Source organism: Danio aesculapii, chromosome 17 (genome assembly GCF_903798145.1).
Source record: "Danio aesculapii chromosome 17, fDanAes4.1, whole genome shotgun sequence".
Taxonomy (NCBI): domain Eukaryota; kingdom Metazoa; phylum Chordata; class Actinopteri; order Cypriniformes; family Danionidae; genus Danio; species Danio aesculapii.
The window spans coordinates 52,799,251-52,826,238 of NC_079451.1; the positions used below are offsets into that span (position 1 = coordinate 52,799,251).

The 26,988-nt window shown below is 35.9% G+C and overlaps 2 protein-coding genes across 3 annotated transcripts in view; one reads left to right on the forward strand and one right to left on the reverse strand.

Annotated features, from left to right (window-relative positions):
• The first annotated feature begins 3,137 nt into the window (after window positions 1-3,137).
• On the forward strand, window positions 3,138-10,569 carry grem1b (gremlin 1b). The gene is made up of 2 exons (XM_056476744.1): window positions 3,138-3,253; window positions 7,427-10,569. The coding sequence occupies exons 1-2, from the start codon at window positions 3,187-3,189 to the stop codon at window positions 7,978-7,980; spliced, it is 621 nt and encodes a 206-aa protein (XP_056332719.1). The 5' UTR covers window positions 3,138-3,186; the 3' UTR covers window positions 7,981-10,569.
• A 2,754-nt stretch (window positions 10,570-13,323) lies between these two features.
• Window positions 13,324-26,988, reverse strand: part of LOC130244353 (formin-1) — a 168,773-nt gene continuing 155,108 nt past the window's right edge. For both annotated transcript variants that reach the window (XM_056476738.1, XM_056476739.1), the window contains 3 exons: window positions 18,981-19,130; window positions 15,888-15,969; window positions 13,324-15,354 (listed from right to left, as the gene is read on the reverse strand). In XM_056476738.1, the coding sequence (XP_056332713.1) occupies window positions 15,310-15,354; window positions 15,888-15,969; window positions 18,981-19,130 (277 nt within the window). In that variant the 3' untranslated portion in view covers window positions 13,324-15,309. The remainder of the gene's footprint in view (window positions 15,355-15,887; window positions 15,970-18,980; window positions 19,131-26,988) is intronic.

Below are 26,988 nucleotides of genomic sequence, written 5' to 3' on the forward strand. Positions count from 1 at the left end.
AATTAAATCTTTTTTTTTAACCCTTGGATTCAAGATTTTGTAATAGTTGTATCTCTGCCAAATATTGTCCAATCCTAACAAACCATACACCAATGGAAAGCTTATTTATACTTCTTTTGTGCTCCAGGGTTTCATATAAACCCTTATCACCATCCCACAGACCGGATGTTTCAGTGTTTTTTTTTTCCTTAACATGAACTTATCAAACTATTTACCTTATGCATGCATGCACAATATCGAGAAATTATTTTCGCGATAACATGATATACAATATTCGTATTGCAGAGAAGAAAAACTTTGGCTCTTTTAGGACGAGCACTCAGGAATAATCTAATCCTCCAAATTTATCTTCTCTACTGTGCCATCAAGATTTACAGGAGAATTAAAGCCGCACAGATTGCAGAGACACACGATTCCTCAATCTGTGGATCTCAGAGCTTCTTTTCTATGAAGACAAACACATAATGGAGCACAATTTAAGGTTTACATGTTGATGCTTTCATCCTTATTAGAGGGGATTTGGAAGGAATTTGGCCTTGAGGAAAACACAACTAAAAGAGCTCAGGATTGAAGACTTTCCTACATTGAGCATATGGATCATGAATATATGGCTGAATCATTAATCATTCAGACCACTGACTTTATGGCCCATATGGAACAAAATATGTACTTGATAATGTTATATAATCTATGTACATCGTGTTCTGTAAGATAGCTATGTAAATATGTTGAATCTTTTGTCTCTTCATGTATTAAAAATACATTTTCTTCATCATTTTTGGAAGTTTGCATGTTTGCAAAACTATTGTTGGTCATATTAGTTTTGCTGACATTAAAATACTCTACTGAAGGATCAGTTTGTTTCTAAATACGTTGTCAACTAAAAACTTTATAATTTGCCTCTATCCTTCAAATAAATTGATCTAAACCAACTAACAATTAAGTATTTATTTCTTTTCCGGTAGAATCATATTTAGTAATCTATGAAATGCATTGTATTTTAATATGCACAGCTCTGTGTTGTTTAAATAAGGGATATTCATATTGCACCAAATGGTTAAAATATTTACTAGCATAAAAGAAAAAATAATATTACATTATTTATTGATCTTTGTTAACATTAATAATTCTCTTTATTCCAGACACTAGGTCCAATAATACAAAAGACAGACAAAACAATACAAACCACAATATACATTTAAAAAGAGTTATGCCAAATGAATAAATGAATATATAGACATTAATTGTTAGCTCACTAATGTTAACAAGTACAACTCTAGATTTGACAAAATGCTGTGAGTATTGCTCATTCTTAGTTCAAGTTAGTCATACATTAATTATCATTAATTGATGAAACCTTATTAAAAAGTGAGACCAAATGACGATAACTATGAAACTTTACCCTTTTACTAACAAGGTAAGTACAAATATGTTGAATACATTTATTTAAAGCACAGATTTTGTTTTTAAAATGTATTTTTGTCAAATAAGTGTGATGTTTTTGAGTAAACAGTGTTGAATGTCGATCTGTATCATATTATCTGATAAATTCAGCTCGTTTTGTACGACTCTCCTTCATTTAGCTTATATTTTTCTTGGTTTTTAGCTATGTTTTTTCTCATGAATCGTGTGTATGTGCAGAACCCAGTGCTGTAGTGTTTTATAAATGACAATGCGTTCATATTTGCGGTCGCTTGTTTTGTAGACAGAAAGAGGATGAATGAGAAACACATGCTGAGAATAAACTGACGTAACACTCCAACTCTAAACAATTATGAACTGAATTAATGGCTCTGAATCAATCAAACAAGAGCAGATGTGTTGTTAGAAAGTACTCTATAGGGAAATAAATCAATTGCAGCTTCGCTCTTTCTCTTTTAGAAAGGGATCATGCAGAATAATAGTCAGATTCTGTCATCATTTACTCACCTCATGCTGTTCTGTAAGGGGAAAACATCCCAGTCACTGGTTTCCGACGACTTTGATCAAAAACAACAACAGTTCTCGCAAAACAGTTAATATATGACGCTTAATGTAAAATTATGGGTTTGTATGAAACCGTTTCAGCCGTTACATTCAAATCTTCGCGCTACTCTTCGGTTTAAAATTGCCGCCGTTTTTGTAACTGTAACTTGACCTCTATTGGTTCTCGAGTGTCACGTGACTGATCGTACAACTGTCTGGGAGCAAAATAATACTTACACTTATAACTCGACATAAAAAGTTTCGATCTTTAATTACGTTCAGTCATAAATAATGGTGCAATTTAGACCCCATTCATTCAAAAAGGGGAAAAAGACTACCTAAATAAATTATAACCACCAGTGGGGTTTTTAATATCGTTTTAATATGTACTTTTTGTTTAAACCTGAACTTATAACTGGACATTATGCACATAATAGTTATATATTTAAAGTTCACCCCTCAAAAAAATGACAATTCTGACATAATTTACTCAGTCCAGTTTCTTCTATTGAACACAAAAGAAGATATTCTGAAGAATGTTGGAAAGCAGCAATCATTGACTTGTTTGGTATTTTAGTTCATACTATGAAAGTAAATGGCCACAGATTTTCAGCATTCTTCAGAATATCTTCCTTTGTGTTCAACAGAAGACAGAATCTCTAGTTTAAAATCACTTGAGAATGAGTAAATATAAAGGGAATGTTCATTTTTGAGGAAACTGTTCCTTAAAATCATAGTTCTTTGTAGACAAACTGTATAAAAAGCTCATTTAAATATAGGCATGCATAAAACTAAAACAAACATTACATTAGTTTAGCTTGAAACTTCTGTTTTACGTTATTAGGCTATATATTTTTCTTGTTTTATTATGTGGGACATGCCACTGACCAATATATTCACACATCTGCACATAGCTGAAAAATGCCAAAAAGCATAAATCCATCATAAACAACTTTATGATCAACATGCATGTTTTTTTTTATATGTTCCTGTTATGAATGACAGTAGAATGATGAAGTGTGTGATGCACAGACGGAGCCTCCTGTGTGTGTGTGTGTGTGTGTGTGTGTGTGTGTGTGTGTGTGTGTGCGTGTGTGTGTGTGTGAGGGGGCGGACAGCTCTGATCCTCCAGCATTGTGTCTGGTGTGAGCGTGCAGAGATGTAATGCACATTTAAGCAACAGAGCGTCAGTGTGTGTGTGTGTGTGTGTGTCTATGGTCTATGGGACGCTTCACAGATCTTCTTTTCTCCAAGATCTCCAGCGGCAGAAGCTCATCCACGCTGACAGGTGAGAGATCTTTACTGCTTTACTGTGAATTCACTGCAGGTTTACATTTATATTTAGCTATTTGTTCAATGCCTTTATCTAAAGGGACTTACTTTGCGGTCACTGTATAATGCAGTCAAATGGAGATCGAACCCATGACCTGCTGACCAGCTGCAGAAATTACAACGTACAACTTTATATTCAATACATTTAGTTTAAAATGAGTTATTCAGGTTACTAACTGTATAACTCAAGATCTTATGTTAATCCTAGATTCATCATGGCTCTTGAAAACTAAGTAAAGTTCATTCTAAAAGTGGTTATAACCCAACGTTGAGAGTCAAAGATGAACCAAAAAAACAACAAAAAAGACATTTTAACTTGAATTGATAAAATTAACCCATGGTTTTGTCCATATTTGACCCATTGTTGGGTTACAACAACCAGGTTTTTCAGACTAATATATGCATATTAATAATTGTTTTACTGGCTTGGGACTTGTGGAGCTGCGCATGGATGGATTTGCTCTTCAGTGTTTGGACTTTCAGCAGTGAAATTAAACCACACTGAACTGAACTAAGCTGAACTTCAGCTCTGAACACTGGACTGACACAGTTTCAGTTTACTAGAACTTCTGAGTTCAGCTGCTGCGACATAATCTACATTGTAGAAGCAAATAAAGATCAATTGAACTGAATTTAATATCATTTGACTTTTATATCTGTCTAAACATTAAAATGGAAACGGAGTGCAAGAAATCCTTGACTTTTTAAGAAATGTACACTCCAAATAACCCTGATTTATTTTAAACCAAAGCTGGGTCAAATATAGACAAACACAGTGTTATTTTTTTTCGATTAATTCTGAATTAGAAATTTTAACACAATACTTCACTCTAAAAGCGGTTTTATATTGGGTCAAAGATGGACAAAAACAACCATTGGTTTAGAAAATATCATTTTAAATTGAATTGACAAAATTAACCCAATGTAGGTTTGTCCATTTTGTTTAAACTTTGAGTTTATGAATATTACTAATAGTTTTTGCTGGTTTAAGTTTTTTTAATAACTGTCAAAACATTAAAATGGAAAATAAAATGGGAGTGCATGAAGTCTTTGACATTTTCAAAAATATGCTGAGTTATTTTAACCCAATGCTGGGTTAAATGTGGACAAACCCAGCATGAGGTAAGTTTTTTCAATTAACTTTGAATTACAAACTTTAACCCAATAGTTCACTCTAAAAGTGGATTTATGTTGGGTCAAAGATGGACAAAAAACAGTTAAAAATTTAAATTGAATTGACCAAATTAACCCAATGTAAAGTTTGTCCAATCAAATCATTAAGATGGAAAATAAAAGCGCATGAAGACTTTGACATTTTCATAAACATACACTAAAAATGCTGAGTTATTTTAACCGAATGCTGGGTCAAATATAGTAATATAACCCAGCAATAGGTTACTTGTTTTCAAATACATCTTAATTACACTTTTTAAACAAATAATTGTGTTCGTCCATATTTGACCCAATGCTGGGTTAAAACAACATTGGGTGCAAATTAATTTGAAAAATAAATCCATTCATCCATGTTTAGATTACACCTGCTTATATTCACTGCTGATTTACAGTCATTTTCCTAAACATGTTTTTTTTTCCTCAATAAAAATTAAAACGTTTAGATTCTAGTAAAAGATCTTGTTAAAATGTGTTCATTTATAGGTCATTTGCTTTGCTTATTACAACTATTTAGTTTTTTCAATGTTGTGTCATCAATGTTAAAATAACAAATGGCATTGTTAAAGCAAGTTATTGAAGATATTATGTAGCTTCAACATAAATCTTGAAATCTTCAAATCTTGTCTAAAACTCTATGTTAATTTATACAATAGCCAATCTTTGCACTACTATTTATAATTAAATGTTCTTTTAACGTTATCTTCATGCTGAAGGAATTTATTTCAATACACATTAGAAGAAAATGACGCCTCAACTTATAGTTCTTGTATTTTCAGTGTTGATTTATAAATAACAAGCTAACCTTTTCAGCATTAGACATTCTATTAACGTTATATAAACTCTGAAACAACTACTTTCAATAAAGAGTTGAATTATTTTGACTCAAGCTATAAATTTAGTTTAAGTTTCAAAGTTGCTTTACAGATATTTTGCATAAGTTGTTTTATAATTAAACATTATTTTAAAGTTGCATCAACTTTGAAGTAACAAATGTCATTCTTTCAATCACATTTTTGCCCTGAAGCCAGACTAGTATATGAATATGATAATCAATCATTCAGTGATTAGCATGCCTACATGAACAATAGTAACATATAATAAATACTATAGAGTTGTTGTGGAGATTCTACAGTTGCTACCGTAACACAACATCTAAAGTGATATAAACATACTGATACTGTAGTTTTCTACAACTATAGGATATTATACTACAATACACTACAGTTTACTGTAGTAAAAACTAAAGTATACTACAGTATTTATTACAGTTTATCAGTTCACTAGTTAATACTACAGTGTGCTGGAGCATTCATTAACAAATCTAGTAAATACTAATCTAGTAAATACTCAGTAAAACTACACTGTGTTATATATTTTTAATATTTAGTATAAATAACATTATTATTATTTCATATGGGTACACACAAGCTCAAAATACTTTGAAAAAATGTAAAAGTAGGCATAAAAACACTACAGTAATTTATAAAAACTATAATATAGTAAGGTATTATATATATATGAGAAGGATTTTATCAACACTTTATTGATGAACACTCGAGCACACTGTAGTAATAACTGATATAAATGATAATAAATGATAATAATGATAAATAAAAACAATAACTAACCCAAACCTACAGACAAAAAACCAGCGTTGGTTTGATTTGTTCAATTCAATTTAAAATGACACTAGCATTTGGGTTAGTTCATATTTTACCTAATGTTGGGCTACCCAAGCCAAGTGTATAGTGAACTGATAAAGTAATAAACACTGTAGTATACTTTAATATTTACTACAGTAAACTGTGGTGTATCGTAGTAAGACAAACCTTATTTAAACTGCAGTATTGGCTCATATGTTTATATTTAACAGATTAATTCACTTTATGGATAAATCACACTGCTGTCATGTGTGTGCGTAAACCGGAACGCATGTTGTAGTAATACTATTGGTAAACTGTAATAAATACTGTAATATATTTTAATTTTACTACAGTAAACTGTGGTGTATTATAGTAAAATATACCGTATACTTGTAGAAAACTATATAACTGGGTCATTTGCTTATATTTATATGAACAGATTAATACAGTATGGTTGAAATCATCGTGTTTCCACATGTGTGCGTAAAGGCGCACCTGAACGGATCCTTCAGATGTGTTGAGCCTGAAATGATGCGCTTTCCTCCGGCACTGATGCTCGCCTCCTGCTCCTCCTTCATCAGTATTATTAACAAAAAATCAAGTACATTTAGCCAATTAAACATAAACACATAAGGTCACTGCCAAAATAAAGAAAGTCTCTGGCTTCTGTTTGCGAACGGTAACACTTTAGTTTAGGTCACAATTCCTGCCATTGCGGTTTATTAGCCTACATGCGTATTATAAAGATCTTATTCTGCATCCCTAATCCGACCTACCCAAAACCTAAACCCAACTCACTATTAATAAACAGTTAATTAGCAGATCATTAAGCTATATTGTTAGTTAATGATTGGTTAATACCGTGAATTGTGACCTAAAATGTTACCGACATCTCTTTCACCTTGTTTGTTACACTGCCATTTATGCTTTTAATTTCATTATGGGATCTTGATCGTTCTTCCTACAAACTTTAACCTTGAAAAGGTGGAGAAAAGTGACTTTTATGAATATTTTTAATAGTTTAAAGTGCTAGCTTCATTTCTCTAGATATTAAAGAGCTAGCCTTATTTCTCTAGATATTCTTTCTTATATATTATATTATTTATTATATACAAACTAAGTAAATGTCAATAAAAGTCACTTTGTTAAACTGTATAGTTGAATTTTCAACAATAAAAGTGGACAGAGCAGAGATCAACATCCCATAATGCAATTCACCACCGCAAATAAACAATAAACTGTTCATTAACAGATGTTCTGTACAGTGCATGACTGGATATATGAGTCTGAAAGTGTGCGGTTTTCTCCGGCAGTTATGCCCGCCTCCTGCGCCCCGTCCTCCGGCTGGATCCTCTGCGCGGTGCTGCTCTCCTCGGCTCTCCTCTGGAGCCCGACTGAGTCCAAGCGCAACCGCGGAGCCATCCCGCATCCAGACAAAAACACCCCGAACGAGTCCTCCCGGAGCCCGCAGCAGCAGGAGTCCGCGCCCGCGTCCGGTTCCAGAGCCCGCGGCAGGGGCTCGGAGGAGGTGTTGGAATCCAGCCAAGAGGCGCTGCATGTGACCGAGCGCCGGTACCTGAAGCGGGACTGGTGCAAAACACAGCCCCTGAAACAGACCATCCACGAGGAGGGATGCATCAGCAGGACCATCATCAACCGCTTCTGCTACGGCCAGTGCAACTCCTTCTACATCCCGCGGCACGTGCGCCGGGAGGAGGGCGCCTTCCAGTCCTGCTCCTTCTGCAAACCCAAGCGCTTCACCACCATGAGCTTCACCCTCAGCTGCCCGGACCAGCAGCCGCCCACCCGCAAGAAGAGGGTGCAGAGGGTCAAGCAGTGCCGCTGCATCTCCATCGAGCTGGACTAGAGCTGGATAAACAGCCCCAGGAGGAGCTCACGGGGACCGGGATGCTGAAGGACGGATGACCGGCCGTGGAGAGGATGCGGTCGGCGAAAAACGTGCAAACAAATACGCTTTTTACCCTTAACCCGCTTGAACTGATGGGTATCTCCATTTTAAAATACGCGATCATCAATATTTGTCACCATTCACATGAAAATATACGATTTTAACCCTTAAAACTGTTGGATTTTTCCATATTCTCTGTCTCCATCCACATGCACAAACGCCTTTTACCCTTAAACTACTTAAACGGTTGGGTTTCTCCATATTAGATTATGCGGAATCTGTCACCATTTACATGCAGAAATACGCCTGTTAACCCTTTAATTGCTTAAACTGTTGAGTTTGTCCATATTAGATGACATGATCATCGAAATCTGTCTCCACACATATGCAAAAACACGCTTTTTAACCCTTAACCCACTTAAATTGTGGCTTATTCATGTTATCTGTCACCATCCACGAGGAAAAATTAGCTTGTTAATCCCTAACCTACATATTATTTGACACCATCCAAATGCAGAAGTACTATAGTAACATTTAGTAAATATTGTAAAAAAGGTGTCGACAACCCAACATTTATTTAATATTTTCAATTAGAATTGAACCACTTTTTAACCCTTAACCGACTTAAACTGTTGGGTTTCTTCATGTTATCTCTCAACAATGTCCATGCTAAAAATACGCTTTTAACCCTTAACCCCCTTAAACTGTTCAGAAGTTACTTTAAGTAATGCAACTATAACAATTCTGGGTTGTCATAACAATATTGGGTTAAATTACGCTTTTTTATTTACCCTTACACCACTTAAATTGTTGGGTTTCTCCATGTGCTGTCACCATCCACATGCAGACGTAATTCTAGTAAACACTGTAACACAAAAAAAGCTGTGTTGTCATAATCTAATGTTGGGTCAAATATGGACAAACCCAAAGTTGGATTCATTTGTTAAATCAAATATAAATTACACCTTTTAACCCTTTAACTACTTAAACTAAACTACTATAGTAACTTTTAGTAAGTAATGTAACCCTATAAAAATACTGGGTTGTCATGAACCAATGTTGGGTCAAATCTGAAAAACCCCCCATGTTAAATTAATTTTAGCACTCAAATTTAAATGATGCTTTTTAACCCTTAATCTACTGTTGGGTTTGTCCATATTATCACAATCACCAGCATCTGTCACCATCCACATCAAAAAAATATTATAGTAACTAGTTGTCATAACCCAATGTTGGGTCAAATATAGACACACAAGGTTGGAGTCATTTATCAATCATATTTAAATGACGGGTTTTTAACCCTTAAACCACCTACACTGTGGGCTTTCTCCATATTATCTGTCACCATCCACATGCAATAGTTACATTTAGTAAATAATGTAACACCATAAAGAAATGGTGTTTTCATAACCCAATGTTGGGTCAAATAACCCAACGTTAGATACATTTTTTCAATGACATATAAATTATGCTTTTTAACCCTTAAACTACTTAAACTGCACTACTATAGTAACTTTTAGTAAGTCATGTAACCCAATGTTGGGTCAAATCTGGAAAACCCCCCATGTTAAATTCATTTTAGCACTCAAATGTAAATGATGCTTTTTAACCCTTAATCTACTGTTGGGTTTGTCCATATTATCGCAATCACCAGCATCTGTCACCATCCACATCAAAAAATATTATAGTAACTTGTTGTCATAACCCAATGTTGGGTCAAATATAGACACACAAGGTTGGAGTCATTTATCAATCATATTTAAATGACAGGGTTTTAACCCTTAAACCACCTACACTGTGGGCTTTCTCCATATTATCTGTCACCATCCACATGCAATAGTAACATTTAGTAAATAATGTAACACCATAAAGAAATGGTGTTTTCATAACCCAATGTTGGGTCAGATACATTTTTAAATGACATATAAATTATGCTTTTTAACCCTTAAACCACTTAAACTGTTGTGTTTCTCCATTATCTGTCACAATCCACATGCGAAAATACTACACAGTACAGTGTCTTGTCGTAACCCAATGTTGGGTCAAATGTTGGGTTAAAAAGGGCATTTAAAATGCAATTGAAAAAATAAATCCAACATTGTTTTTGTCAATTTTGACCCATCTTTGGTTACAAACAAACAACCCATAACCGCAGACATTTGCATCCTGTCAGATTTATCCTAAATGGCCTGTTGGCGAAGCCTCCTGCATGTGATTAGTCCAGCTCCAGAGGAATGCTCTGACATATATAAGGTGTTCTCTGTGTGCTGTAATGGTGACAGATGCAGAAGATCAAGCCTTCATTCATCTCCACTGTAGATCTAGGAACGGTTAAGGGCCGATAGTTTCCACTATGTGGAACGGATTTATTTAATGTGACTGAACGAGACACTGTTATTCATGTTTCTGCTGCGTTTCCTCATGCTAATCTTCTATTTATGATCTCAGTCATCAAGATTATATCCGCTGCTGTACAGATGTTGTGTGTAGAGGCTTGTATGAAGATGTTAAAGGCCTGTGGAAAGATCCTATTAATAAAAGGTCAAACGTTTGAACCCTCTCTCTGTCTCTCTGAGTGACACTATTAAACGCTTCATAAATTACAGCGCAAATCAATTTCACACTGTGTGTTTTTCATGCATCTCCAACTTACAAGCTCATTTTACGTCAAGATCAAACATCTCAATGCATTCGTGTTTGTATGAATAGAATCTACATTTAAAGATGTGCTCTGATATATAATACAAACCTGATAAGGTGAGTAAGAGCCTCTTTATCAAGATAGAAACACTCAAACATTCTCATTTAATATTCATTTATTTTCCTTCGGCTTAGTCCCTTTATTAATCAGGGGTCACCACAGTGGAATGAACCACCAACTATTCCAGCATATGTTTTACACAGCGGATGGCCTTCCAGCTGCAACCCAACACTGGGAAACACCCATACACACTCATTCACAAACATACACTACAGCTAATTTAGCTTACCCAATTCCCCTACAGCGCATGTGTTTGGACTGTTGGGGAAACCGGGGCACCTGGAGGAAACCCACACCAACACGGGGAGAACATGCAGAACACAGAAACACCAAGTGACTCAGCTGGGACTCAAACCAGAGACCTTCTTGCTGTGAGGCAATCGTGCTACCCACTGCGCCACAATGATGCCACACACATACAAATTTATAATAAATATTTAAAAACACTGAAATTAGTCAATATTTGCAGTAAAATGTGCATGTTCAAATGAATGTGAGATTTAACACATTTTTTGTGCATCTATTTTTAAAAATAAAATGTAAAATATATAAACACTCTTTTATAAAAATATAATATTAAATAGGATGCAAACAAAGAGTTTTAAAATGTATTTATATTAGTGGTGAGCCGTTATCGGCGTTAACATGCTGCTCTTAACGCGAGACTCTTATTGTGCTATAAAAAAATATGTCTGTTAATCTATTCTCAAAGTTGGGTTGGGAGCTGGGTCTATATTACACAAGCTATGATGACTTTCACCTTGATAGTTTAGCGTGGATGTATACCTGACCGGTGAGCCGTCTGACAAACAAGTGCCCTTCTGAATCAAATCAGCAGGATGCCTGACTTTAGCTGCAGTTTCACTTTAACTCATGAACATTTCATTCATGCCCCCGTGACAAACTGGGGTATTAGACACAGATAAGGAGTAAGGACTGGTGAGAGTGTTATAGAATGTAATAACGCTCACCAAACGGAAAGAAAAAAAAAACTTCCGTATTTCACAGTGTGTGTGTGTGTGGACCTTTACTAACAGCTGTGTGTGTTAATCTTGTCGGAAAATATGGCGAAAAGTCCTACATGACGGTAATAGTTTGATTGCAGTGTTTACTTCAGTAATGCCACTAATATCTGCAGACTCCACATGTCTTAATTCATTTCTGTTTAGTTCAGTTCTGACTTTAGTCAGATTAAGGTGATCAGAAATCTCTGTTTGGAGCTGATGTAGGCCTACAGTTCAACATTGATGTGTAACTGAATAAACAGTTAGTAAACACGAGCACATCTTATTGAACATCATTTATTTTCATCACCAATTATCAGAGTAGAACAGTTTCTCAAGCAGTTTGTGATGCATTTTGGAAACAGGAGATGACCCCTGGTCTAATGCGCCACCTGGCTCAAGAAACCCATTCTCAAAGACTTATTATTTGGGCAGCACACATATTCTGAATGCCTTCGACAGGATTCAAATGAGCCATTTTAATCTAGATTAATCTAGATTTAAAAAATAATCCATGCCAACCTATATTTTTTATAATTAATAATATAAAATAAAATAAATATGCAGAAATCAGGCGACACATTTTGTGAAGTTTATTTCTAAACTCATTTCGAGAGGATCATGTGCTCATGATTGACCACAGCCGGTCCCGCATTAGCATGATCCCCCAATCAGACGATTCCTAAGTCACTACAAATAACCAGTCTTCATTCCACAACTATCTTCGTCTGGAAGAGACCCCCCTTCCTCCCCTTCACATCTAGATTGGGGGGACCAGTGGTTACCACTGTTGTCCCACAGCAGGAACACTGCTGGCTCTGGTCCTCGCTGGGCCAGTTAGCGTTTCTGTGCGGAGTTTGCATGTTCTCTCTGTGTCCACATGGGTTTCCCCTGAGTTCCCCTGTTTCCTCCTACTGTCTAAAGACATGCGTCAACAGACTACACCAAATGAGCACTATTGTCTAGCTCCCTGCATCAGTATTTTTCCTTCTTAAAGGAGTTTTTGAGATCCACCTGAGCTCAAACTTCCCTCTCGCCCTGCGAACGGGAAGGAGCCCTGGGCTTGAGGATTCCTTGAGCACAGGGCTCTCTCCTGGGACAACATGCCAAACAAGCTTATTGTGAATCATCATCTAAGTGTGAACTCTTGAACTAGAAATTCTGAAACATGTAATACATTAAATTTGATCAATTTCACCAAGAAACTCTCCAAGAAATGACTATTGCATGTTCAAATGAACAGTTGTAATCATAACAAGCTGGTTTTCTTGTTGACTGCTTTTATGAAGTTAAATATTAAAAGATGATTCAAATAACTGTTTTAAAATGTCTGTATTTTAATAATAAATCAAATTTATATGCAGAAAACTACATTTTGAAACATTAAATTAGCAGAAATTAGCAGAGAAACTCTTTGAAAACAGAAATGATTATTGCATGCTGAAATAAACGCAAGTTGTAGTCATTGCAAGCCTTTTCTCATTGATTGTCTGCTATTATAAAGGTAAATATTAAAAGAAGATGCAAACATAGTGCTTTAAAATGTCAATATTTTTAATAATAAAATAATATGAGTATGCAATAAATCAGAAGACACATTTCCTTTGAGTTTTGTAACTCTTTCACAGAGGCTGACGTTCATAAACGTTTATTGCACCTAATAGGTTTAAAACAAACATCACGGTTGGGCCTAATATAAAAATATCAGCAATGTATCAGGAGTTCTGAGGTGCTGAACATTTTAAAAACACCACGTATGCTGAGCTTTCAACACATTTGCTCATTCAATTATTTGAAACATATTTTTCCCAGGGAAACAACATCATGTTTTAACATGATCTTCATTCTGTGAATAAATAGGGAAAGTCATTGACTCATTTACACACACAAATGTCATCAAACACTCAATAATAGGATCATTCCTCCTCATAACACATGGCTGGATATCATTTATACCTTATAGATTCTTCAGGATATTTGCATAGTGAGTGTAAAAGTGCGTCACAAATCATTAAGCATTTTGGCAAAAGGGAATAAGTGAAGCCACAAAACAGAAAAAAGAGGAATCCTGTTCAAGTACAAACACAGTTTAAGAAAACCACCCAAATCAGAAATACTAGAGTCATTTATAGTGGACACTGCAGTGCATCTGAACCATACTATAGTTAAGTCCTTGAATGAATCAGTTGTGGTGATCCTGTGGTTTCTATGGTAACACAACAACTACAGTAACAGATCTGTTGTGGAGATTCTACAGTTGCTATAGTAACACAACAACAATAGAAACAGATCTGTTGTGGTGATTCTACAGTTGCTATAGTAACACAACAACTACAATAACAGATCTGTTGTGGTGATTCTACAGTTCCTATGACAACACAACAACTATAGAAACAGATCTGTTGTGGTGATTCTACAGTTGCTATAGTAACACAACAACTACAATAACAGATCTGTTGTGGTGATTCTACAGTTCATATGACAACACAACAACTATAGAAACAGATCTGTTGTGGTGATTCTACAGTTGCTATAGTAACACAACAACTATAGTAATTGATTTGTTGTGGTGATTCTACAGTTGCTATGGTAACACAACAACTACAGTAACTGATCTTTTGTGGAGATTCTACAGTTGCTATAGTAACATAACAACTATAGTAATTGATCTGTTGTGCTGATTCTACAGTTGCTATAGTAACACAACTTCTATAGTAATTGATCTGTTGTGGTGATTCTACAATTTCTATGGCAACACAACAATTTTAGTAACTGATCTGCTGTGGTGATTCCACAGTTGCTATGGTAACAACTATAGTAACTGATTTGTTGTGGTGATTCTACAGTTTCTATGGCAACACAAGTACTATAGTAACTGATCTGTTGTTGAGATTTTACAGTTGCTATGGCAACACAACAACTACAGTAATTGATCTGTTGTGGTGAGTCCACAGTTGCTATGGTAACAGGACAACTACAATAATAGAAATAAATGGCCAATGCTGTATTTTTTACTATAGGGTATTATACTACAATACAGCACAGTTTACTGTAGTAAAAACTAAAGTATACTACAGTATTTATTACAGTTCATCGGTTCTCTTTAGTTATTACTACAGTATGCTGGAGCATTCATTAATGAACTGTTATCATAAAATACCCTAATATACAGACTTTAGGATGGTTCAAAAGCAATAGTCTTGACTATAAACGAGTGTAGTGTTTGTTGATGTGGGCGGGGTTTATCATAGGCCATGTTTGATGAGTATGAGGCACTGCTGATTAGATACGGATGTGTCCTAACGAGCCTTTAAAACAGCTTTAATAAGACGTTCTCTGCTACTGAAGGTGTTTTCTGGCTGTGCTGTGAGCGTTACCTGCCGTCTGATGCTGTTTTCACACCCGGAGACTGATCTGTGCTCAGTCTGAACACAAACACTGACAGACGCTCCCTCCGTGTGTTTCTGATGAAAGCGCTCGTGAGAGGATCCTCCGTGTTTTCTGTCCTTTCTCTCCAACATCTCAGCTGGATGAAACTCCTGCTTCTTTCTTTCGCAGTCGCTCTTTCTGTTCAACAGTTTCAACATTTACATTTACATCTATTTTAATAGTGAAAGACATTTCTCACAGTATTTCCTCTAATATTTGTTCTTCTGGAGAAAGTCTTATTAGTTTTATTTCGGCTAGAATAAAAGCAGTTTTTAATAGTTTTAAAGCCATTGTAAGGTCAATATTATTAGCCCCCTTCAGCAATATTAGTTTTGGATTGTCTCCAGAATAAACCACTGTTATACACTGACTTGCCTAATTACCCTAACTTTACCCTAATTACCCTAGTTAAGCCTTTAAATGTGACTTTAAGCTGAATACTAGTGTCTTGAAGAATATCTAGTCTAATATTATGTGCTGTCATCATGACACAGAGAAAATACATCAGTAATTAGAGATGATTTATTAAAACTATTATGATTAGAAATGTGTTGAAGAATGTTCTTTAAAATATTTGACTTTAACTGTTAATGTTAGCATGTAAATGAGCATGTAAATGTAATGTTAGCATGTAAACGAGCAGGACTGTGTGTTTGTGTGTGTTTTCTTACTAGGCTGTTTGCGTTGATCTTCTTTGTCTCCACTTTCTTCTCCGCTGTGATTTTTTGGACGGTTTGCTGAGCTTCTTTTAGCCTGAAATGACAGAAAATAAACTTATTATATATATATATATATATATATATATATATATATATTAGCAGACATCCTGTGAAAATTTCCTTGCTCTATTAAACATCATTTGGGAAATATTTAAAAAATTAAATAAAATTGAAAGGGGGGCGAATAATTCTGACTTCAACTGTATATATCCAGTGCATCTGGAAAGTATTGATAGCGCTTCACTTTTTCCACATTTGTTTATGTTCCAGCCTTATTCCAAGATGGATTAAACTCATTTATTTCCTCAACATTCTACACACAATCCCCCATAATGACAATGTGAAAAAAGGAGTTTTTGAAATTGTTGCAAATTTATTAAAGCTAAAAAAGCTGATAAATCAAATGTACATCAGTATTGACAGCCTTTGGCGTGAAGCTCTAAACTGAGCTCAGGTACATTCTGTTTCCACTGATCATTCTGGAGATGTTTCAGCAGCTTCATTGGAGTTCACCTGTGGTCAATTCAGCTGATTGGACATGATTTGAAAAGGCAGACACCTGTCTGTATAAGGGCCAGGATTGACAGTGCATGTCAAAGCACAAACTAAGCATGAAGACAAAGGAATTGTCTGTAGACCTCCGAGACAGGATTGTCTGGAGCACAAGGCTTGGGAAGATTACAGAAACATTTCTGCTGCTCTGAAAGTTCCAATGAGCACAGCGGCCTCCATCATCTGTAAGTGGAAGATGTTTGAACCACCAGGACTCTTCCTAGAGCTGGCCGGCCATCTAAGCTGAGTGCAGCATCTGTGCAGCAATCCACCAATCAGGCCTGTATGGTAGAGTGGCCAGACTGAAGACACTCCCCGCCTGGAATTTGCCAAAAGGCATCTGAAGGACTCTCAGACCATCAGAAACTAAACTCTCTGTTCTTATGAGACTCAAACTGAACTCTTTGGAGTGAACGCCAGGCGTTACGTTTGGAGAAAACCAGGCAGCGCTCATCACCAGGCTAATACCATCCCTACAGTGAAGCATGGTGGAGGCAGCATCATGCTGTGGGGATGTTCTTCAGCAGCAGGAACTGGAAGACTAGTCAGGATAGAGGGAAAGATGAATGCAGCGATGTACAGAGACATCCTGAATGAAGACCTGCTTCAGAGTGCTCTTGACCTCAGACTGGGGCGACCGTTCATCTTCCAGCAGGACAATGACCCAAAGCACACCGCCAAAAGATCAATGGAGTGGCTTCACTACAACTCGGTGAATGTCCTTGAGTGGCCCAGCCAGAGCTCAGACCTAAATCCTATTGAACATCTCTGGAGAGATCTGAAAATGGCTGTACACCATCGCTGCCCATCCAACCTGATAGAGCTTGAGAGGTACTGTAAAGAGGAATGGGCCAAAATTCCCAAAGACAGGTGTGACAAGCTTGTGGCATCATATTCAGAAAGACTTGAGGCTGTAATCGCTGCAAAAACTCCTTTTTCACATTGTCATTATGGGGGATTGTGTGTAGAATGTTGAGGAAATAAATGAGTTTAATCCATTTTGGAATAAGGCTCTAACATAAACAAATGTGGAAACAGTGAAGCGCTATCAATACTTTCCGGATGCACTGTATGTTGTGGATCTTAACGCAACTATGGTTGCTATGGTAACACAACATCTATAGTTATTGATCTGTTGTGGTGATTCTACAGTTTCTATGGTTGTGAAGTTTTCCATATAGGATGTATTATCCTACAATACAGCACAGTTTACGCTATATTACAATACACCACAAGTATACTGCAGTATTCATTACAGTTTCACTACAGTAAATACTACAGTGTGCTGGAGCATTCATTAACAAAGAGATGTAAATACTACAAAACACAATAGTATTTATTATACATGACTATGGAATTTATCATGTGGTCCCACATGCAAAAAACATTTAATTTACAGAGTAATTTACAGTAAATATTACAGTGTTTTTGAACCTTACTACAGTAAAGCGCTTGATTTCATCTGCTGTGGTGATTCTATAAACTCCAGTATATTTGTTGAAAATGAACACAGATGCAGCTCTCCTCTGCAGTGTAAGTGAATGGAGGTCAAACTCCAGTCACACAACGCTCTTTCTGACTCAACGTTTCCTTTCATACAACTTGTTTTGCTTATTAAACTCATCTTAGGTTTGTTAGATTTATGTGAAAAACAAGAAAACACTATTTATCAATGGAGGAGCAGAACTAAACGTCATGATTCATGATGCATTTACTAAAACACATCTTTTTTTGTGTGTATCTCAAGTAAATATTGACATTTTTATAAAGTTGTCTTGAAGAAGAGTACAAAATGACTCAACGTAATTGTAAAAACAAACAAACAAACTAAATATGAGTGATCCTACAAATGCGGGTATATTTCACATCTTGAATCGGTTTTAATAATAGCACAAATTATACAAGATTATCTCTATTGATATGTATATTTGGGGACGTTTGTTGAGTAAATATGAGCTAAAAGACTCCCACTAAACTTATTTTGACTGTCTCCTGAATCATACATTCATTCATTCATTTTCCTTCAGCTTAGTCACTTAGTCGCCACAGCGGAATGAACCGCCAACTATTCCAGCATATGTTTTACACAGCAGATGCTCTTCCAGCTGCAACCCAGTACTCTCATTCACACACACACACTCATACACTACGGTTAATTAGTTAATCAGATCCCCTATAGTGCATGTGTTTGGACTGTGGGGGAAACAGGAGCACCCGGAGGAAACCCACACCACACGGGGAGAACATGCAAACTCCACACAGAAACACCAACTGACCCAGCCGGGACTCAAACCACCAAGCTTCTTGCTATGATGCCACAGTGCTAACCACTGAGCCACTGTGTCACCCAAAACAGTAATTATATCAATTATATCAATGATTAATGCTCTTTCATAATCGTTGGAAACCAAATAGGAAAGGTAACAGCACAGGGTTAACAGCACAGCCCTTGTTGACCCAGCTCTACTGTAAACGCCTGCACTCCTACTGTACCTCTCTTTGGAGATGTTTTTACTCTCTCGGTTCCACGTGTTCTTGAAATCACTGCAGAACTCGTACCACAGCATGAAGATGTAGTTCGGAGAAACCTCCTTCTCTCCAGACTTGGGTTTGAGCCCAAAGTAAGTCACCATCTGCTGGAAACTGCCAGAAAGTCAGAGAGAAATTCAGAATCACAGTCAGCAGAAAGAGGAGATGATTTCATGAGCCCGCTTTAAAAGGGTTTAGAGTTTGGTCCTTTTTTCTGTCTTACACACAGCCATAGACAGCACACACACACATACACATAGATACACACAAACACAGATACACACACACACACACACACACACACACACACACACACACACACACACACACACACACACACACACGCACACCACACACACACACACACACACACACACAAAACTGAAGCCAAACCAAAAGCAAAACATTAGCTAAACAAAACATCAAACCAAACCAAAAGGAAAAAAACAAAACAATAGCTTAACAAAAGCTAAACAACAGCAAAACAAAAGGCAAAAAACCCAAACTAAAACAAAACAAAAGCTAAACAAAAGGCAAAAAACCCAAACTAAAGTAAAACAAAAGCTAAACAATAGCTAAACAAAAGGCGAAAATAAAAGATCAAACCAAACCCAAAGCTAAACAAAAAGCAAAAAACAAAACAAAACAAAACAAACAAACTAAAACAAAAGCTAAAACAAAACACCAAACAAAAACTAAACAAAAGGCAAAAAACAAAACAAAGCTAAACAAAAGGCAAAGATAAAAAACAAAACAAACAAACTAAAACAAAAGCTAAAACAAAACACCAATCCAAAACAAAGCTAAACAAAAGGCAAAGATAAAAAAACAACAAACAAACCAAAACAAAAGCTACAACAAAACACCAAACAAAACCGAAACAAAACAAAAGCTAAACAAAAAGCAAAAATAAAAAACAAAACAAAACAAAAGCTTAACAAAATGCAAAAATAAAAACAAAACAAAACAAAAGCTTAACAAAATGCAAAAATAAAACCCCAAACCGAACCAAACCAAAACAAAAGCTAAACAAAAGGCAAAACAAAACAAAAAACATTAGCTAAACAAAAGAAAAAAACAAACGCCAAATCAAAACAAAAGCTAAACAAAAGGCAAAGCAAAACAAAAAACATTAGCTAAACAAAAGAAAAAACAAACAAACGCCAAACCAAAACAAAAGCTAAACAAAATGCAAGAATAAAAACATAAAATTTTTTTTTTTTTTTTTATTGTGTGTGTATGTGTTTTAACATGAACCTGATCATGAATATGCTTTATTTCTCAGGAACATGTGTGAAAGCGTCTCCGAGCAGATGCAGATTGAGTGTCATTCTGAGTAAAACCGCACGAAGAGAAAGACAACCCAATGTGGCATCAGTGCAGAAAGCCACGCTCTGGGGCCGCAAATCAAGTGTAGCGCCGAGATTAATGACGGATCACACATGACATGAACCATGGAGAAACTCAATGGAGCGTAAAACACGGCCCGATCACACACACTCAGGTGCACGACTGAACACACACATTCATCAAGCGCTCGCTGGAAAAATCACTCCACATTCATATATTACTGCAGATAAAACTATATAAAATAAAAATAAATAAATAATTAAATTCATCTAGCAGTGCACGCTAAAATAAGCCCTCCAGAATAATGTGTGTGTGTGTGTATTAACTAAATTAAACAATTAAATTAACACATTTCTGGACAAATATAGAGACAAAGATATTACTATATTAATATATAGACAAATATATTTCTGTTTTATAAGTGTTTTATTCTAAATAACTAAATACAGACTGAAATTTGTCTAGCATGACAATAATATTCATGTCTAAACACATGACAAACTGCAAAAAAAAAAAACACAAAACAAAACAAAACAGACAACAAAAAAATCAAACAAAACAAAAAATAAATGAATGAATAAATAAAACAAATAAAACAATAAACAAAACAAAAAACAAAACACAAAACAAAAAATAAAACAAAACAAAAAAATAAATAAACAAAACAAAAAACAAAACAAATAAAACAAAAAGCTAAACAAAACACAAAAAACTAAACAAAAAAAACTAAACACAAAACAAAACAAAAAACAAAACAAAACACAAATCAAAACTAAACAAAAACCAAAATAAAACAAAAATAAATGAATAAATAAAAAACACAAAACAAAACAAAAAACAAAACAAAACCAAAAAAAAACAACCCCCCCCCCAAAAAACAAAACAAAACACACAAAAAACAAACAAAAAAATAAATAAAACTAAAAAACTAAACAAAACAAAAAATAAAAAACAAAACAAAACAAAACAAACAAAAAAAACAACAAAACAAAACAAAAAAATAAAACAAAAAATAAAACAAAACAAAAAAAATAAAACAAAACAAAACAAAACACACAAAACAAAAAAAAAGTATAAATAAAACAAAAAATCACAAAACAAAAAACAAAAACAAAATAAAACTACACAAAACAAAAATAAATAAATATATAAAACAAAATAAAATTAAACAAAAAATAAAACAAAATAAAACAAACAAAAAAACAAAAAACAAAACAAAAAAATAAAACAAAAAACAAAACAAAAATAAATAAAACAAAACAACAACACAATAAACAAAACAAAAATAAATTAAACAAAACAACAAAACAAAAAAATTAATAAATAAAAAAACAAAACAAAACAAAAAACAAAACAACAAAAGAAAACAAAAGAAAACAAAAAATAAATAAATAAAACAAAACAAAACAAATAAAACTAAAAACTAAACAAAACAAAAATAAATAAATAAATAAAACAAAACAAAATTAAACAAAAAAATTTAACAAAAAACAAAACAAAATTAAAAAAAAACAAACAGAACGAAGCATCCTGAAAACTCAGTACTGTGTGTTTTTCTAACTCTAAATAAACCACAGTCAACACTGATCTCTCCTAACGATATGACACTTTACTGTCAGACTTCCACAATATTAGACAATAATACTGCGTGTTTCTGAAGACGTGACGGACCGCAGAGAGCCAGTAGATCATCTCTTTTCTGTCCTGTAGGATGAAAGCTGTGGTCATGTTCAGCAGCAGTAAAGCTGACGGCACATGTGGACGCCCACCCAGACCCAGACCCAGATCCAGCCCGAATCCATCACTTTAATGAGGTGATTCCCTGAGAACTCAAACACTGAAGACTGAAGCTGGAGCTGCCGGCGGCGTTTGATCAATACTGGACCACTCACACCTTCATTAACACACACACACACAGCGCAAAATTAACTTCGCCAACACTGCTGAACACAAATACAGCAGCACCCACCCCAAACATAAATCAGCACCACTACTGCAAATTAGGGCTGCGTGATACTGGGATAACATTATTTATTATGACATAACTAACTTAAACAATGCCATTTAACAAATCAGTTATCAGGACTACTGCGGAAAACCTTTGTCAAGTAACACAATACGTAGTTAAATCCATAACCACCAGTTAAAACTATACTGTGCCGTAAGGAAGCCCTATGTTAACAGTGTCCAGAAGTGTCCACTTCTCTGGGGTCAGAGGCATCTGGGATGGACCATCACACAGAGGAAACTGTGCTCAGATAAAGCAGTATTTCAGGTATTTTGGGGAGAAATGGACGCCGTGTGCTCCGGGCCAAAGTAGAAAAGGATCATCCAGACTGTACCCAGCAACAAGTCTAAAAGCCAGGGTATGTCATGGTCTGGGGTTGTTTCAGTGCCCTTGGCAAAGGTAACTTCACTTCTGTGATGCTCCATTAATGCTGAAGAGTACACAGAGACGCTCTTCTCCAGGGACGCCTGAGCATATTTCAACAAGACAATGCAGAACCACATTCTGCACACATTAGAGTCCTGCAGCGGAGGAAGAGGATACAGATACTGGACTGGCCTGCCTGCAGTCCCGACCTGTCTCCAATAGAGAATGTGTGACGCATTTTAAAGCACAAAATGCAAATATGAAGACCCCGTACTGCTGCCCACCTTAAGACTTGTGTGCAGGAAGAATGGGACAGAATCACACCTGAAACACTTCATCACTTGCTGTCTTCAGTCCCTAAACGTCTCGAAGTGTTGTAAAAAGGAACGGCAACATTACACAGTGGGAAATGCTTTACTGATACAAGTTTTCTTGAAATGTGTAGGCAGAACTATAATTGGAAAGGTGTTGGTTAAGATAAAAATAAGGAGGAACACATTAAATAAAGTTTGTTGGGATATTAATAACCAGGGCTTAAGGTCTTTTCAGGATTTGAAAGGTTACGATCTCCATGGACATTCCTACTTCAGGTTGAGAAGTGCAATGCGTATAGAGTTTCACAGAACTGTAAGTTGGACATTCATCCATTGAGGGATTGTGTGAATGTTTCTTAGTCACGTGGAGCAATCACATGCATAACAAACTGCTTAACTTTGACTTTACTGCACAATATGGCAAAAGGAACTGGCCCCATACAAACTGAATTAGGACTAGATATGGGAAAGTATCCAAGTGATGTCTAAGAATCCTGCCCATCAACTTATACACTATAAACTGATGCACAAGGCTTATGCGATTCTGGATGTGCTACACAGAATAAAGTGCTCACCTGCTCCTTTCTGTGGGCACATATATGCATGTGCTTTTTGAATGGACATTTTGTGATTAGGGCTTTCAAATTACATCAGAATTTTGTGATCTGTTTATTCCTAAATACCCCAATATTTGTTTATTAAATGATGATTCTGATCTTAACTTATGTTGTACGGATGTAGGACGTTTCATACAGTAGCTAAGAAGGCTATATTTCAATTCTGGCATGATCCCATATTCCCTGCGGACAAAATGTGGATTATTGAACTAAAAAATATAGCATTGTTCGAACGTTCTCCAGCAAGAATGAACAGAGCTAAACCCCAAACAATCAAAGTATGGTCTGAATTGATTAAGAACAGTTCTTATATAATAACTAGATAAACTAAAGTGTACACTGTAAAAAAATGGCCGTGATTTGAACAGTAAAAAGCTGTAAAAATGCTACAGAACAAATCCGTAACCTGGTTAACATTGTGGTTCCTTAATATATATGGTGAATAACCGTACACTGACTTTCCCAGAATTCCCTGCATGGCACATCACTCTTTCTGCTTTTGGTTGACATTACTGCAGATCTCTTTAGCTGATTCCCCATCAGTGATGAACATTAGAGATTCATGTTAGATCTAATATTGATCAACAATGTTTATTTCATGACTGTAATGTTATGTGTGTTACCATACTGGTGTTCAGTAGCTGTGTGAATGACACTGAGCAGCTTCTAGACACTGATACACTTCTCTGCTTGTGGGAAAAGTTGTTAGTGATGAGGATTGGTTCATTACCACATCTCCACCTGCTAAGGCCGTGCTAACTGTGTAACAAAAGATGTGTAGATGTTGGTCATTCAAAATACAGACATATTACCTCGATAAATGAATGAAATACTGTAGTTTACTGTAAAAATGAGAAATTACTATTTTTTTTACTTTATTTTTACACATTAAAACATTTTACTGAACATTCAGAGACAGCAGAGATAAAAAAAGAAAGCGACAGAAAAAAAGTAACTCTAGATGTAAACAAAAACAAATTACCAAAAACCCCATATATTATTAACAGTTTCAAAGGAGCTGGAAATACGATGTCCTGTTCAGATGCAAAGTACAGGAGCCCATGTTTGATTAAAAATATCCAGTTTGAATTGAAGTTGAGCAGTCATATACTCCATTCTGTCTATAGATTCAAGGTTTTCTATCCATTGTACTGTTGCTGGAGGGTTTGGCTTCATCCAGTTTATTGTTAAAGTGTTTCTTGCACTTAGTAAAAGTATATGTATATATATCGCTGGTTTTCTCATATATATCGTGGAGTGTCCCTTCAAGCAGGAAAAACAGGGGAGTAAAAGGTAGATCTAACTGCATAGCTTTCAGTATCTCAGTTTTTACCGCTTGCCAAAATGCAAGTATCTTCGGACATTCCCAAAATATATGTGCGTGATTACCCATATTCCCACAACCCCTCCAGCATTCCTCTGACTGTGGACTGTTGAGAAATTACTTTTACAGTTTGTCCCGTATATTTAATGGTGAAACACCGTTTTTTGAACCGTATATTTTAGGGATTGATTTTTTACAGTGTACTGAGAGAGAAACACTAATATTTTAGAGGTGTATTAAGGTCACTTCTCACCTCAGAGTTTTTTACTTTTCTGTCTTTTGTTGTTTATTTCATTTCGTATGTATTTTCCCCTGGCTTGTATATAGTTGTTGCTTGCTATGTTTGCTGGCTTTGCTCTGTAATAAATAAACAATCACAACAAAACTGTCAGCAATGAAATACTTAAATGAGATAATAAAATACACCATTTGTATTTGAGTTTTCCATGCTGTCCCTGTTTGTTTCTGATTTGGAGTTGTATTATAGAGTTGAGTTTGTATTTTTATGGTTAACTTTTTTCCCACTTATTTAAGTGTGAGTCTGTGTTCTTGTGTTAACATTTATAATGTACTGTATGCATCATGAGTGTGTTTGCACACACTTGGTGAATGAATCTCATTCTGATTCTGATTCTGACTCTCTGGCTTTGTTTGTTTTCAGGTTACAATAAACAAATGAACTCAACTGTAACCCTGGAGAAATGATCAATCTGCTGTGTTTGTCCTCTTTTCCCCCTGTATGAAAAGCTCCAGATATTTTCCATCAGCAGCATCTGGCAGAGGAGCGGCTGCATGTGAAGCAGCGCAAACACCATCACAGTTATAATGCATTTATTTCATTCATTCATTCATTTTCTTGTCGGCTTAGTCACTTTATTAATCTGGGGTCGCCACAGTGGAATGAACCGCTAACTTATCCAGCATCTGTTTTACGCAGCGGATGCCCTTCCAGCTGCAACCCATCTCTGGGAAACATACACACACTCTTTCACACACACACTATGGGCAGTTTAGCTTACCCAATTCACCTGAACCACATGTGTTTGGACTGTGGGGGAAACCAGAGCACCCGGAGGAAACCCACACGAGGGAGAACATGCAAACTCCACACAGAAACACCAACTGACCCAGCCGAGACTCGAACCAGTGACCTTTCTTTCTTTCTTTCTTTCTTTCTTTCTTTCTTTCTTTCTTTCTTTCTTTCTTTCTTTCTTTCTTTCTTTCTTTCTTCCTTCCTTCCTTCCTTCCTTCCTTTCTCCCTCTCTTCCTTCCTTCCTTCCTTCCATCCTCCCTCTCTTTCTTTCTTTTTCTTATTTTCTTTCTTTCTTTCTTCCTTCCTTCCTTCCTCCCTCCCTCTCTTCCTTCCTTCCTTCCTTCCTTCCTCCCTCTCTTTCTTTCTTTTCTTATTTTCTTTCTTTCTTTCTTTCTTCCTTCCTTCCTTCCTTCCTCCCTCTCTTCCTTCCTTCCTTCCTTCCTTCCTTCCTTCCTTCCTTCCTTCCTTCCTTCCTTCCTTCCTTCCTTCCTCCCTTTCTTTCTTTTCTTATTTTCTTTCTTTCTTTCTTCCTTCCTTCCTCCCTCCCTCTCTTCCTCCCTCCCTCTCTTCCTTCCTTCCTCCCTCTCTCTCTTTTTCTTTCTTTCTTTCTTTCTTCCTTCCTCCCTCCCTCTCTTCCTTCCTTCCTTCCTCCCTCTCTTTCTTTCTTTTTCTTATTTTCTTTCTTTCTTCCTTCCTTCCTTCCTTCCTTCCTCTCTCTCTCTTTCTTTTTCTTATTTTCTTCCTTCCTTCCTTCCTCTCTCTCTCTTTCTTTTTCTTATTTTCTTCCTTCCTTCCTTCCTTCCTTCCTTCCTTCCTTCCTTCCTTCCTTCCTTCCTTCCTTCCTTCCTTCCTTCCTTCCTTCCTCCCTCCCTCTCTTCCTTCCTTCCTTCTTCCCTCCCTTTCTTTCTTTCTTTTTCTTATTTTCTTTCTTTCTCTCACTCTTTCTTTTTCCATTCTCCC

Coding starts and splice junctions, on each gene's coding strand:
- grem1b (XM_056476744.1), top strand. CDS start 3,187: ATGGGACGCTTCACAGATCTTCTTTTCTCCAAGATCTCCAGCGGCAGA. Junction 3,254..7,426: donor AAGCTCATCCACGCTGACAG/GTGAGAGATCTT, acceptor TTTCTCCGGCAG/TTATGCCCGCCTCCTGCGCC.